The sequence below is a fragment of the Lytechinus pictus genome, chromosome 4 (assembly GCF_037042905.1).
Source record: "Lytechinus pictus isolate F3 Inbred chromosome 4, Lp3.0, whole genome shotgun sequence".
Classification (NCBI taxonomy): Eukaryota; Metazoa; Echinodermata; class Echinoidea; order Temnopleuroida; family Toxopneustidae; genus Lytechinus; species Lytechinus pictus.
The window spans coordinates 5,590,701-5,606,358 of NC_087248.1; the positions used below are offsets into that span (position 1 = coordinate 5,590,701).

Consider the following 15,658-nt stretch of genomic DNA (forward strand, 5'->3'; position numbering starts at 1 on the left):
CAAATAAACAAACACTTTATTCATGTTATTTCACCTAGGAGCTTCTTGTTTTAAAATCCTAGATTTTAACTTAAGTGGTGGTAAAGTACAAAAACTTAATGTTAAGGTAAGCAAATAATGTGTGCGTCATGGTGTTTAACGTACAAATAATCATGTCTGTATTGCCAAATAACCTACAGGTCGTGGTGCTTGTGGAAAGGCACCTATCCGATCTTTTTTTAAAGAGGGGGAAGTTCAAAACCCTTCTCTGCCCCTTCACTGTCTATCCGTATATCCCTGACACTGATGGTTGGGGGTAAAGCCTATATATACCCCCTCTCTGAATCACTCCAACATTGACATTTTCGACTTCAAGCATTTAGACCGTTGCCTGGCTCAGACCCACAGACTTCCTCGGCAGTCAACTTCACTGATTGGTTTTGACAATATGACTACTTCAGGAACCTGAACTTCACTCGTATGGGCAGGTTGCACTGCATTTGGAAACCGTATTCAGTACAAAGCAGATATTCAGAAATGATTGGTTTCTATTTGGATGAAAGAATCTGTTTCATACCTTTGGAAATTTCGTTTGATTATAGGAAAATATGAGTTGTTGATGAACATTCGATGACGTTCTGTGCATCGTCATACCCGGTGACGATCGATTTCATTGCCAATTATTACAGAGATCCAAATGAATCGTCACCAGTACGGATCCATGGACTTAACACAGATTACAGCGGACTGATTAATTTGGATTATGTGATTATGTCCTGCAGTTGTTAAAATTAAAAAGCGGATTATCACCCTCGATGCCAACTTTTTCAGAGTGATACAACCAAATATTTTGTTACCTACATGGTTGCTGCGTTAGAAGCCAGGATGTACGCACCGACATAGAGGCCATAAACCTATAGCATCTGAGCCTGGGAAAGCTAATCAAACGATTATATCATGCTTAAACAATATCGAACTTGTGACGGAAAAATGGCTTTACAGTTTTCACTAATTTTTTGCACTATCATTGCATTGACCAATGCCGTGATTTTCACCAGTGAGCCCGAGGACCTAATGGTCGACCAGGGGTCTCGATTCCACCTCAACTGTGCCATCCACGGACTCCTTGCAAACCAAGAGGTCGTCTGGAGGAAGAACAACATCTCCATCAGCATCGGTGCCGACGTGATGGGTGACCACCTCATCGTCGACCTCAAGAGATACCGTGTCGTCCAGGACATCACCCAGGGGTCGTACCAACTGAATGTCTTTGACATCGCAAGAATGGACGATGGTGAGTACCAGTGCGTGGTGTACAACAATACTGGAATCCACCTTCATGAAGTGGCTGCCCAGTCTCGGACAGCCATGGTCACTGTCTACTACACACCTGTCAAGAAGTATCCCTACTGTCCTTTTGGTGAAGCATCCAGGGAACTGAATGTTGGTGAGAACATCCCAGCTTGTATATCTGAGAAGGGACTCCCACCGGTGATGCTCGAGCTCCAGGGTACCTTTGATGATTTGCCTGCGACTCACACAGATTACTCAACAGTCACAGGGTTTGCCGTCTTGACGATGAATGTATCGGAAGCTGATGAAGGAAGGACGTATACTTGCCGTGCAAGAAGTTCGGATTTCCAATTCTATACGAGTACATGTGATGTTGGACCTCTACGGGTGGTTTATCCGCCGCGTGTTGCGATCAGACCGATCAAGGCAGTCCCGTCGGTCGGTGACGAAGCCGTCTTCGTATGCGAGATCGTTGCTAATCCTCAACCAACCAGCATCGTATGGTCATTCATCCCACCAATGGATAAATCACGATATCGGCTTTATGATGAGAACAGGACCTTGGAGATCGTACGCATTCGTGAACAGGACGATAACCGCATACTCGTCTGCACCGCAGGGAATCGTAAGGGCAATACGTCCTCGGAGCGAGTCGTTGCGCTCTCAAAGACCCACCGTCCTCGGGGATCGGACCCACATGCTCCAAACGAAAGACAACACAACCAAGATCACTTCCTTTTCACACGATGCAGTGATGCCAATGCCGTGATCGTAGCTTGCCTGATCGCCCTCGCCATTCTCTTTCTCGTATTCGTGTTCGTGGTTTGCTGTCGAACAAAGAGTTGCAAGTGCTTGAAATCGCCGTCAAAATCCTGCACTGCCCAGAAGAAAATACAACAGATTGATCATATTGATGCGAGCTATACGATGTCGAATGACGACACGCAATTGATTGTTAAATGAGTGGATCTTCATGTAACTAAGCTTTAGAAATGTTAGACGAATCGGAGACATGCTGCTGCCATCGATTTTTCGCATGGACAACTTTATGTATTACTTTCTATATGTCATGAATGATAATTATGAAAGGAAGTTACGTATGTAAGTTCATTTTGAATTGGATGAACACACGTACTTACTTCGTTTATGGACTTGTTTAAGCATTTTATTGAGAAGAAAGAGCACAGGTCAGTCATAATTGAGCACGGACAAACGGTAAACAAATAGAGTCATCCAAAATCTTTAATATAAAAGCATCAATTGTCATAGACGATTTCATTTTAATTGGTATAAAGAAAAAGAAAACCTCAAGCACGAATAACGCTGAAAATGTTGAACATCATCATAAAAAATCGTATCAGTAAGTTATATTAAACATATTTACATGAAGTTTCGCTTAGTTTCCACATTCTTGAGGAGCACAATATATAAGAACAAACGCGTGCAGTATGCAAAATAACCGTTGACGTCACGCACTAACTACCGTACTTAGTATTTTTCAGTTTCCTGATTTAGAATAGGATATATATTTCACTTTTTCACATCCCATGATATAAATCATGTTTAGACTAAAACTGGAACTTGTTGAATTGTCATGATCAACAATAAAAATCGGTTCAGTCAAATGATTCTATATATATGTTATCAGACCTACATTATATTAAAGTATTTAATGTTCATATGATGAAGGATAAAAATAAATGTGCATATCACTCGTATATATGACAGGAACAGTTTATTGATAACAATTCATATGACTGACAGCCATTGACTGCCAATACAGGAATTCCACCAATTAAACATTGAATTTGCGTCTGATATTAATGTTTGTTTGTTTTTTAATCTGATGCTTATTAAACTTTTCTTTATTAATCATTTGAAATCGGCATTTTTTTTTTTTGGGGGGGGGGGTGTATTGGCATTTAAGTTTAATCGTAGATAGGGGAACTGAGAAATGAGAGAAAGACACAAATGAATGATTTCAATAAAGGAGTACATAACTGAATCGTAGAATGATTTAAATGACCTTATGAGGTCCAGTGTCTCACTGAGCAAAATATTGCTTAGTTTTTTAACTATTCATGAAGATGTACGAGCGAGCAAAGCGATAGGAATAATCTTTCATATGAGTATTTCTGTACTTTTAATGTAAAGGGCCAATGATCCGGGAATTATTGTGTGCAAAGTACAGTAATATCATGATATGATTGTTGACACACGGTGGCGTAACTACGGGGGGGGGGGGGGCATGGGGGGCACGTGTCCCCCCCAATCGGCTGACCAAAAAAAAAACCGGAGAAAAGGAGAAAAAGAGGAAGAAAGGAAGAGAAACGAAGTGGGAAAGAAGAACTTCTTATTCATCATAATTTTATATTGTAATTATGTTATGTTACATTACATAATAAACATTTTTATCATAACTTTATGAAACATAATTTTCTAGGGCCTATGTCTTCACTGTTCTTGGTGCTTTCATTGTCTGTTTAATGAGATATATAATCCTGTTGTACTAATACCTCCCGTTTTCAAGTCAATATACACCAAATATATTTCCTCGCACTTCGAGTTATTATTGTTTTATGTAGTGACATATGCTTCTTTTTCATGACTACTTAAAGTGATTGCCCCATGTTAAGGTCTTAATATAAAACATTTTCTGTCCGTGATTACGTTCGCAATAGTGGATTTGTTAGATATGTCTGCTCTCCATGAATACGGATCAGTCCTTGAAATGTCCCTTTTTTCTGATGTGAATATCAAAAATTTTCAGCTCGCGCTTCGCGCTCGCATCACTTGATTAGTGAAACACGTATGGTCTTCGTAAATTCCTACAAACAAGCCTTAAAATGCCCCTCTTCAGGTCTGAATTATCTAAATTTTCAGCTCGCGCTTCGCGCTCGCAATGTTTAATTAGTGAGATGCGTATGATATTCATGATTACAATGACTACAAGTGCTTTATGTGTTTAGATGTAATTCTAACAAAATCAGCAAGCGCTTGGCACTCGCATTAGATGACTATGGTTAGATATGTATACTCTTAATGGATTCCTAAAATATAGTCCTTAAAATCTCCTTGTTTGGGGTCAATATATATACAAAATTCCAGCTCGCGCTTCGCGCTCGCATTGTTTATCGAGATAGGTGCGTACCATGATTACAAAAATGTGATTATTTGATTAAGTCTGAATATCAACAATTTCAGCTCGCGCTTCGCGCTCACATTATTTGATTAGTGAGGTACATATCCGTTTAATGGCATTGTCTTTAAAATGTCTCTATTAGGTCAGTATACCTGGCAACTGAGAGCGCTTCGCGCGCTCACGTAGTGACTCAACATTTTTGCTGGTGCCCCCCCCCCATGCCGTGACCCACGGTACGCCACTGTTGACACAAGTACAATTTTGGTGAGGATTTTGGGAGGCTTTAGCCACACCTAAACCTCGCCAAATTAGTCAGTCACTTTTATCTCGAGGTCTTTTTTCAAAGCCGATGTGCTTCGTGTTTTTTTTTTCAGAATTAATTAGCGTTGCATGTTTATGAAACAAATTATTCGACAGCGCTTAGTTATTCATTTGTCGTGCATATGCGGACATAAATTATCATCGAGCGATATACACTTAAGTGAAGTGCCATAGGCAAGATAGGTGAACGAACGAGAAAATTACGGTATACATGCAGGCTATAATCCAAAGTTCACACGATCACACCAAACATGCCAAAGGGGAAGCATTTTACAAACCGCAATAAAAAAATGATGTATGTATATAAACGATCTCGTGATTCAATCATCACAGTAAGTAAGGTGCATGATGGTAAGGAGAATATATTTATATTTATAGGGGACAGGAGTGGCAATTCCAACATAACATGATATTGATGTACTTGACTAATTTAAAAGGTGGAGTCGGATAAATAATCATATCACTGAAGAAAATGATCGATGTATTTGTAGTCGCAGATTTAACAACATGCCAGGAATGTTATCAATTAACCAGGCTGAATTATGTGGGATACTTTTGATGTTTGTTGCTTGTATGTGCACCGGGAAGGTGATTAATTTAAGAGAGGGACAAGATGCTCATCTCACATTTCAATATAACTGCAGCTACACTGAAGTAACTTTACGACATTGGTATAAAAGTCCCTTTTACATTTTGCCAAATTTAGCATCCATCCCTTTGGCCTCCTATCCTCAAAGTAGATTCACTATAAAGAACAATGTCACAACTGATCGGTGTTCAATTCATCTGAAGATCACTCCGGTTCGTAGACATGATGCAGGAACTTATATCGCTCAAGTATACAAGGATGGTGGTGGTTTACCTGATATGAAACGGATTGGACTGAATGTTGGTTATCCTCCTGATAAGGCATCCTGCGAACGGAGAGAAGGGTCTTCTGTTCGAGGTTGGGATTTATTGCACTGTACGGCTTCAGCTGGCACCATGTCAGGACTCTTTGAATGCTACCAGAGGGGTGAAAGACTACCCCCTTATAGCGCACCTATCAAGGATCACCTACTGGAACAGACCTTTTGGTTTAGGCTGTCGTCTCCTGTGTTTTGTTGTTCATCCGCTGTGGAGCTACGAAAAGACCAGTGTAAATGTGACGATTTTGTCTGGGTGCCCACAAATTTCACAAGATCAAACAGACATATTATCAAACCCTGTCAACCCACAGCTCATGCTGACAGGCCTTTAGAATTTACCACTCCCCACGCCCCTTCTTCGCTTGATGTGTTTGAATATGCAGTGAATATGCCAACGACTCAAAACTTTGAAGGAAACAAGTGTTCAAGTTCTCCTGATCTATCGTCGGAAACTGTTTCACTGGTGTCACTAAAAACTGGAGTACCGCAGGTTTTGAAATGGATCTATATGATATTTGCCGGTATATGTATCATGGTAGTCCTCTGTTTCGTTACCTGTATAAAACTTTACTTCGGTCTAAAGACTGAAAGTGTAAAGAGTGAATCAATTGCGTAGCAGGATGAAAGGGGGGGGGGGGGTGATAGGTGAGTGTGCGAGGGGCTGGTCCTCTGCGTGTCACGTTCAAATTGATACACAATAAGACAAAGTATTTTGTAAAAAAAAAAAAAAAAAACATCGGTGTCAGATGTTGGAGCGGACCTTTTGCTTCAAATGTATTTTTTACCCAATTTAAATCAGTTATTATTATATCATTATGATTATTATTGCTATCATCATAATCATTGTTATTGCAATATTTATTCATTATTATATTTCTTCTTCTTCTTCTCCTTCTTCTTCTTATTTTTCTTCTTTTTTTCTTCTCCTTCTTCTTCTTCTTCTTCTTCGTCTTCTTATTTATTATTACTTTACCATCATCCATATAACCTTCCTAAACTACGAATATTTCTACTCACTCCATAGTAATAACAGTTATGATAAAATCGCTATGAATTGATATGATGATAAGTAACATGCTCACAATTCGATGATTCATCTGTTTTATCAGGATTAGCCAAACGAAACCATTAATAAAGTATGGTGACGAAGATTACACAGAGAATGAAAATACAGACCAGTTAATACAGATAACCTTGTGCGTCAATGATAGCCATGACAAAGATTGATAAAAATTATGTTATGATTTCGACGTCATACTCCATTTCCTTGCGGCAGCATTGAAACCCCTTCCATACTCCCCTCTCATCGGTGATGACCGCTCAGAGATAGGCTAATGGGGGGGGGGGGGCAATTTAAAAGATACATAGAATAACTACAAATTATTTTAGAGTGTAGCAAGCCGCTATTGATATATTTAATAACAATGAAAGACCTTGTAAAAAGGTCATGAGAAATATATTTGAATTACCCATTTGTGATTTAGGTGCTACATAATTATCATGTGTGATCCTGCTGATGAGAACTGTTATTGGCGTGTTTGGCCTGCCATAGCTCTGTATCAGTCAGATGCCCCCTAAAAAATGGATAGCAAATAATATTGACGTAGCATACAGGAAATCAAATAAGGGAGCACGATCTCCGAAAATTTGATTCGATGACGAATATCCCTCAGAAATTGACCCTGAAACATATTTTGCCAGTTACAAGGTCAATATCAATGTAGAAAACCAATTTATGATTATGTGTGGATAAGTAGTAATTCATTCCACTTTTAAACAATTTGTATTTATTATGTGATCATAAATTTCTAAAATTATCATATGCAGTCTAAAAGAAACTGATAAAGTCGAACAAAAAAAATCAAACATATATAGATATATTGCAAAAATTCAAAAAAATATCTCAGTGTATAAGTTAGACGAAAACAATCCCAAATCGTTTTACTTGCAGAAAAAGGGTGTTGGCCCTATTTAAAATTATCATTTTTTCATCATTCCTAATTGACGGTTTTTATTCACAGGGAATTAAACTTGTAATAACATTTTTCCAATGTTTCCTTTTCTGCTTTTGATTCAGCATACAGAAAGCAAGTAGGTCATTCCCCGTTACAATTAACTATTTGCAAGTAATGTATGATTAATCTTGTAACTATTTTATCCAACATGTCCAAATGTATTTGGGGATGGTGTAAAGAGATGTAATACTCACAAAATGATAGAACATGCTTGAACATGTTCGAAATATATGATTGAACATTGTATTACTTCGTTTATAAGAACAATTACTAATTGCATGATCTGTATTATGTTCAGGGACTTACATAACCCTAATTATTTTATATCAGGACTATGATTTACTCGATTTACTTGCTAAAAATATACGTATTTTGGCAGGCTATATGTTGCAGTATATATACGTATAACATTGTTATGATAATCGTTGATGTAAACTTTGAAAAACTTAAATAGGAAACTCTGAAATATATAACTTTATGTGTTTGTGTTAATTGGGGTGACAAACACTGTATGTTACATCGTGTTACCTGCAGATAAGTCATGGGAAGATGTTTTACATTACATTAAATGCGGTAGATAGAATTATTTTGACATTATTTCAGGGGTCGCGGAGCCGGGGGAAGGGAGCTGGGGGTTGAAGCCCCCACTTTTTTCAATAAACATGTACAAAAACGTAAAAAATACCATCTAATGTGATTTTCTATATGATCAGCCCCCCCCCCCACGTTCGGCTGAGCCCCACCCCGTTTGAACCATTCTGTCATCCCTGTATAGCTTATGACTTAAAAGAAAGAATAAAATGAATGAGCATGCATTTTTATTAGGCCTATGCTGCCAAAATATTGCTAAAACAAATGTGATTTAAAAATATGAAAGCATGTATTTCCAACTCGGTCGACTGTGACTACAGTGACTTTGCAAGGGTTTATAATTTGTGGCATTCGGAAATAGTATTCCTAAAAATAGACTCAATAAATAATTTTGTCTGCATCGTATTTGCAACTGTAATTCGATAAAAATGTCCTCCAACACCCAATAATAAACATTTCCTTCATCTCTTCGCCAACGACGGAGTCGCAATTGAAGCTAAACGCAATACAAATAACCATGACGTCAAGATATTTAACACTCTAAATTTTGTAAGAATAGGTTGTAGCGAAATCCCATGGCTAGCTACTTGATCGTTCTTGCATAGAAACATAAATAATCCAATATGTTTGAATGTGAAATCCATCAGTATATTCCCAGAAATACGTCATTCAAGAAATGTCACATATTTTATACACCTGACAGCGCGAAATACCTATCTGCTAGCATATGTTAAAAACTAGAGGTGTCCTTAATTAAAGTCCAAAATGGAAGTCCACCTCAACTATTAGTTAATAATAAAGTAAAATGCAGAACACTGAAAATTTCATGCAAATAGAACATGATATAAGAAAATTAAAACATCTTAAACTGTGCTTAAATTCACAAATCAGTTATGTATGCACTGATATAGCGTAGTAGTTTTCTCGGTACACCATATATCTTTCTTGGGCAAGTGTTGGTCCTGAAAAGGACCACCCAAACTCCCACACTCTTTAAATGTTGGGCAACATACTGTTCACACAACAATGGGTTAAAACAAATTATCCAACTCTGGGTAGTTTTCAATCAAAGCACGCATTATTGGTTTAAAACTACCCAGAATTATATACAGTTTTAACCAATTGTTGTGTGGACAGTATGTTGCCCAACATAATTCAAGAGTGTATATGCACAACAGTAATCCCATATCAAAATGCAAATATCACACCCATTAAACACTCACTAATTATGAAAGTGTTGCTGTAGGCATGGTAGATTTGATGACAAAGAAGCTCTTGATTAAATAAATGATAAATCGAAATAAGTTACTGGAACAGTGATTACACGCGTAAATGGATCGGTAGCCAAACACTGTTTTAAACCAAATTAAATTAATTTTCAAACAGTCCGAAGGTAATGCCATCCTTTATCATGTTTATTTTGCATGATTCCCGAGTTGTGCGCAGTTCATCTTCCGATTTTGACGTTTGATGAAACATTCAGTGCTATATGCAAGTTCGATATTTCTTGAACGATTATGATTTATGATCTCTCCAAAATATTAAACACGATTAATTATGATGGCGGATACTTTGTGGGAAACGCAGAAAATAGAGCTCTATTATTATTATTGTTAATAATTTATTTGTTTATTTTTCTTCCGGTTACGAAGACGTTAACGTTAGCCTAAAAATGAATGAACTTGTAAATTGGAAAGTGATGATAATGATGATGACGATCATCATGATCATGGTTATGGTTGTGCTGGTGATTTTCTGGTATTTACTGGTTTTTATTTGATAATAACTTCTATTTCTTGACATAATAAGGAAATATAATATATAGCAAAATGAAATATCATCCTTAAAAACTGTTAGATATATTGACGACTGATGATCCATGATGAAGATGTCATGATGAAGATGATGTTATCGATGATGATAATGATGGTGACGGCGGTGGTGGAGGTGATGACGATGAAGGAAGATGATGATGATAATTGATACGGTGGTGGTGGTAGTGGTGGTGATGATGATGCTGATTTTACGATGATTATGTTGTTGATGGTGATTATGATAGTGGTGTTGATGACCCATATGATGCTTCTCATGATTTAAATGCTCGTCAACGGTAGAATGGCTTGATAACCCAAACGGTGTTTATTGTGGTACTTATGGGGGGGGGGGGGTGTATTATTATGTTTGCGTTTTAATCGAAATGGGTCATTCCTCTTTGCGAAGTCGTTCACCCCTTCCATTGCTTCAGAATGAGGGCCTACTTAAAATGGATAACCGTACGTACTCTAAACCAGCCCACTCATCCTAACATCCGAGCTTTTGATGTTATTGATACATACCTACGTATTTCCGTTATCTAGGAGTGTTTTGAATCAATCATTATCTCCTTTCTCAAGTGCTATCATCTTCTCATCATTACGCCAAAGCAAGGCGAGAAGCACCACATTCGAAAACATCAAAACAAACATCAATAAATAAAGAGTAAGATGCCTTCGCGCTTCTCACGATTCTTTGAATTTCAAATTAATGAAATAAGGAATAATGACCCAATTTTCTTCTCTCTCTCTCTCTGTCTTTATGCTCTTTCAATCTCAATTCACTGTGTTTCCACCTTTGTCCATTTACCATTATTTGTTTCTGTCTCTCATATATACCTCCACCCTTATCCTCTACCCCATCTCTGTACGACTTCCTGAATTATAAACAGCTGGTGGTGATGATGGGGGAGGGGGCTATGGGCGCTTACCCCCCAAAAAAATCACGACCTAGAAAAAAAGGAAAGTAATGGAAGAGAGAACGGTCAAATTTGATTTTTTTTTCTATATGTCAAGTAAACATCTATCATCAAATTTGATTTTTGTTTCAAAATAAAATTTTTTGCTCGCAACTTTTTATAATTTTGCCTGATAAGCCATCCATGATATCTGGTCCCCCTCAAAATGTTTGGTTCATTACGCCACTGATCCCATCCGCGTATATACATCCAATAATTTATCTCTCCCCTCTTTCTTTCTCTCTCTGTTTTACATGTTTTATGTTTGTCTCTGTCTGTCCCCTTTGTCTCTCATCAGGCCCATCATGTTGTCACGTTCTTAGTTTTTTTAGTACCAACTGGAAAAGCACTAAATTATCAATATGCATAGATTACAAGAATTATAATAATCAATAAGAATCGATTAGTTTGTTGATATTGATGTTCAATAATCTTAAAAATAATTGCAGCCGCCAACACTTCCACCACCAGCACCATTGTATACCACCATCTCCTCCCGATATTCATCGCTTGTTAACATCATGAATAAAGTTCTTGTTCACATTAAAAGCACTTGCCTGCATTGGGCAATTTGGTGTGGATTAAAATTAGCGTGAACAACATTATTATCCACAATGATAAAACTGATGTGGATGTGTCTGATTCTAATCAGGAATTCTTGGCCGTCTTATCTATTTTATCTGGCATGCATAAATAGTCCATGCTACGACATGTCACATTATGCAGGCGCGGATCCAGTTTTCTATCATCCCAATTTCCTCTGATTGGCCGCTAAAAGCTGATATGCAAAAAAAATATTGTGTTTCAGGGTGAAGTATATCTGAACACTGAATTTTTGAGAACATTGTATATATTTTGAAACAAAATATTCATGCCAAATGAGTGAAGTTTGTTAATAAATTCAAATTCAAACAAGGTTAGGTATCTCATAAGTCTTAGTAAATAATGAAAACGCGAAGCGCAAGGTACAACATTTAAAAATTTCATATATTTTGCCCTGATAATTGAACATTCTGAGCAATTTTTGCAACCATGTATGGATCAGATGAGTATATCGCGAACTGAAAGTTGTTGAGATTCCGACCTAAAAATCAAACATTCAAAGCGTTTTTCGTAACCATGAATGAAATGGATTTCCAACTAAACAATCGATGCGAACGCAAAGCGCGAGCTAAAAAGTTTTATTTTTCGACCTAAAAACTGGACGTTGTTAACGCGTTTCAATTCAATTCAATTCATTTATCTGACATCATTTAAAAATATACATACACATGTATAAGGAATATACAAAAGAGTAAAAAAAAGCAACAAAAATAGTAGAAATGTAAAAGAATGAAAAAGAAAATGTAGTGGATGTAGGAAGTCGGAATGGCCATTGACCTGTCATTACTACATTATCGTACGAATAACAACACAAAAAGAAAAGTGGAAAAATGATAACCGACACGAACAGTATCGAAATCACCCCCTCCCCCTATAGACAGGCAGCTGGAATCATATCTAACTGTAAGCAGGCAGTTGGGTTTGTTTCAATCTACTTTTCAATTATGAGAAGGTAACAAACGATTTTAAAGTATCGGGAAACTATTTCCATATGGTTAATAACGAATTGTAGATTTAGAAAGTGTAGAACGAAAAACGGAACATATAATTTGTTTGAATTTCTCGTTACGTAAATATTCATACTGCTATCAAATCTATAAAATAAGTATTAAAACAAGATAGAAAAGTAGAATTTAAATTGAAATATTTTTACATAAATAAGATAATTTGCGATTCATAAAGTTCATTTAGTTTAAAATTTTGAGTTGAAAAATAAAATATGTGTACGTATGAGCTCTAAAAAGGAATTGGTTATTACCCTTATTGCACGTTTTTGAATCCCATATATCCTCTGGAATAAGTATGATGCAAAGCCACCAAGTGATTCAGACAGTAGTTTAAATGTGGCAAGACCAAGGTATTATATAAATTTACAAGAATGCGTAATGGTAAAATTTTCTTGACTCTGTTCATTGCTCTAATAACTCTTGAAATCTTCTTGCAAATGTAATCTATATGATATTTTCATCAAGAATTACTCCTAAGAATTTTACTTGATTAACTTTATTTCTTTATTGGCAATTGTTATTCGTATTGCACTATTATCATTATGTTTATTGTGTGTTTTAAAAATAAGATAATTTGTTATTCATTTGTTTTGTAACTATAAGTAGGATAAGTTTCTAACCGAATTAACAAATATAGGGAAATTGTGAAGAGGATAACGGATAGCACTAAATAATAAATGATAATAGCGCGAAGCGCGAGCTTTTTTTCGTGAGTGAGACCCACAAACGACAATCCTAAACAGAATGCGTATTTCACTAATCAAAATAAAAGTGGGTGCATAGCACTAGCTTAAAATAATTTTATTTTCAGCATTATTTTGTTTGTAATCATTAACAAAATGCGTGTATCTCTAAATAAAAAAAGATAATGAAAATCTCGAATCAAGAGCAGAATAATTTGTGTACAACCTTAAAAACGGGATGTAAACTCCCAAGTTAACAGAAAAGGTGAGCGCGAAGCGCGAGCGATTTTTTTATATAAAACCTGAAAGTTTTCTCCCATTTTTCTCAAGAATTAGCTGGAGCTTTTGACTGTGGGAACATATTGAAGAAGGCTATACGAAACCGTGAATTGCGATGATGCAAGCTGAACCTGGAAATTATCATGCATAAATATAGGAATAGGCCCTGTAACTTACTATTTTAAACAACAACATGATCCCTCCCTCTTCCTCTAATTTTCTCAATATTTTTCCATCTTCTCTCATTAAATCCTCCTCTCCTCAATACTAAGTAAATGAGGCCTCATAAGTAGGCCCCCTGTAAATTTTCGGGCTCTAAAAATATAATAAATCTATCTAACTAAAATAAATCTGCCGTAATTTTTATTTATGTCAGAATCCACATGCACAGCAGTGCTTCAATTATCATACCTCTCATTCAGTCTCTCTGTCTCTCCTATCCTATCTTCATCAATTATTCTTATTGAAATATTTCTTTTCATTAATCTACCCATTGAATAAAAGTTCACCCAATTATCTATCAATTTATTTAGTCGTTCATTATTTCAATAAATACCTTAATTTTCAATGATGAATAAGGTTGGAAATATTTTGTTTTGTAACTGTAGGCCTAATCAGGTCAAAGACCGCTTGTTATCTTATGCATGTTATAAGGACAAACTCGGTCAAAATCAGATCTGCCCCTACTGGGACCACTTCCCGTATTTCCTGCAAGGCAACGCTCTTTGACATTCAAAATAATATACACCTAGAAACTAGCACCTGATGTCTTATAATCGCTGTCATCATGATAAAATCGAGAGAACTACATACCTTTCTAAGAAATATATAGAAGACGAAGAGAGAGAGAGAGAGGGAGAGAGAGGGAGAGAGAGGGAGAGAGGGGGAGAGAGAATGAAAGAAGAGAATGAGAATTCAATTTCATGATAAACACAGTGATACAAACACCATTTATATTGGATCAATACAGTGAATATGAAGCAGAGTTCTTCCTCATTGTTCTTCAAGCCTATCACTGAAAGTGAAATAATTCAAATTTGCAGGTCTTTGAAAAATACACGATCATGTGGATATGATAATATTGGATGTAATGTGTTAAAAAAGATTATTTATGCTATTGTCAAACCTTTGACTTATATATTTAATATATCACTATCAACTGGTACATTTCCAAGCAAACTGAAAATAGCTAAGATTATTCCTGTTTTTAAGAAGATGATTGTCATTTATTTCAAAATTACCGACCTATATCTTTGTTGCCCTGAATATCAAAATTATTAGAAAAATGTGTTTATAATCGTGTCTAGGATTTTCTTTTAAAACATAAAATACTTTCAGATTGTCAATTTGGATTCAGACGTAATCACTCAACCACACATGCTTTAATTGATATGCAGGATAAATTGACAATGGCAATTGAAAACAATATATTTTGTATTGGAATTTTTATGGATTTATCGAAAGCCTTCGATATAGTAGACCATTCGATACTTTTGTCAAAATTACTTTATTACGGGATACGTGGTACTCCTTTCAATTTTTTTAAAAGCTACCTATAGAAAATCGTTTACAATTTACTCTGTTCAAAAATTCATCTTCTGATTTCGGCAATATTTCGCGTGGAGTGCCACAGGGATCCATTCTCGGTCCGTTACTATTTTTTATTTACATTAATGATCTGACCCAATCTTCCCATGTTTTTCAATATAATGTATGCCGATGATACTACTCTCATTTATTCACTGAGTCTGGTTTGGAAAATGTTGAAAAAAAATTAATAAAGAATTAAATAATGTTTCAAAAATGGTTTAATGCGAATAGACTTTTGCTCAATCTTAGTAAAACCAATTTTTGTATATTTCATAATAAGAATTACACTGGTCAATTATACTTGATGAAATATCTTTAAGTATTAATTAACTCCATATCTATTTCAAAATCACATGTTATTACTTTTCTCGGAGTATTATTAGATTGTAATCTTCGATGGGATGCGCATATAGATTTCATAACAAAGAAAGTCTCAAAGTCAATTGGTATTATGTATAAATTAAAGTTTAATGTGCC

The 15,658-nt window shown here is 36.1% G+C and overlaps 1 protein-coding gene across 1 annotated transcript; it reads left to right on the top strand.

Annotated features, from left to right (window-relative positions):
• The first annotated feature begins 340 nt into the window (after positions 1-340).
• LOC129258528 (cell adhesion molecule 4-like) lies at positions 341-8,437 on the top strand. The gene has a single exon (XM_064098198.1). The coding sequence runs from the start codon at positions 937-939 to the stop codon at positions 2,233-2,235; it is 1,299 nt and encodes a 432-aa protein (XP_063954268.1). The 5' UTR covers positions 341-936; the 3' UTR covers positions 2,236-8,437.
• The last annotated feature ends 7,221 nt before the right edge of the window (positions 8,438-15,658 follow it).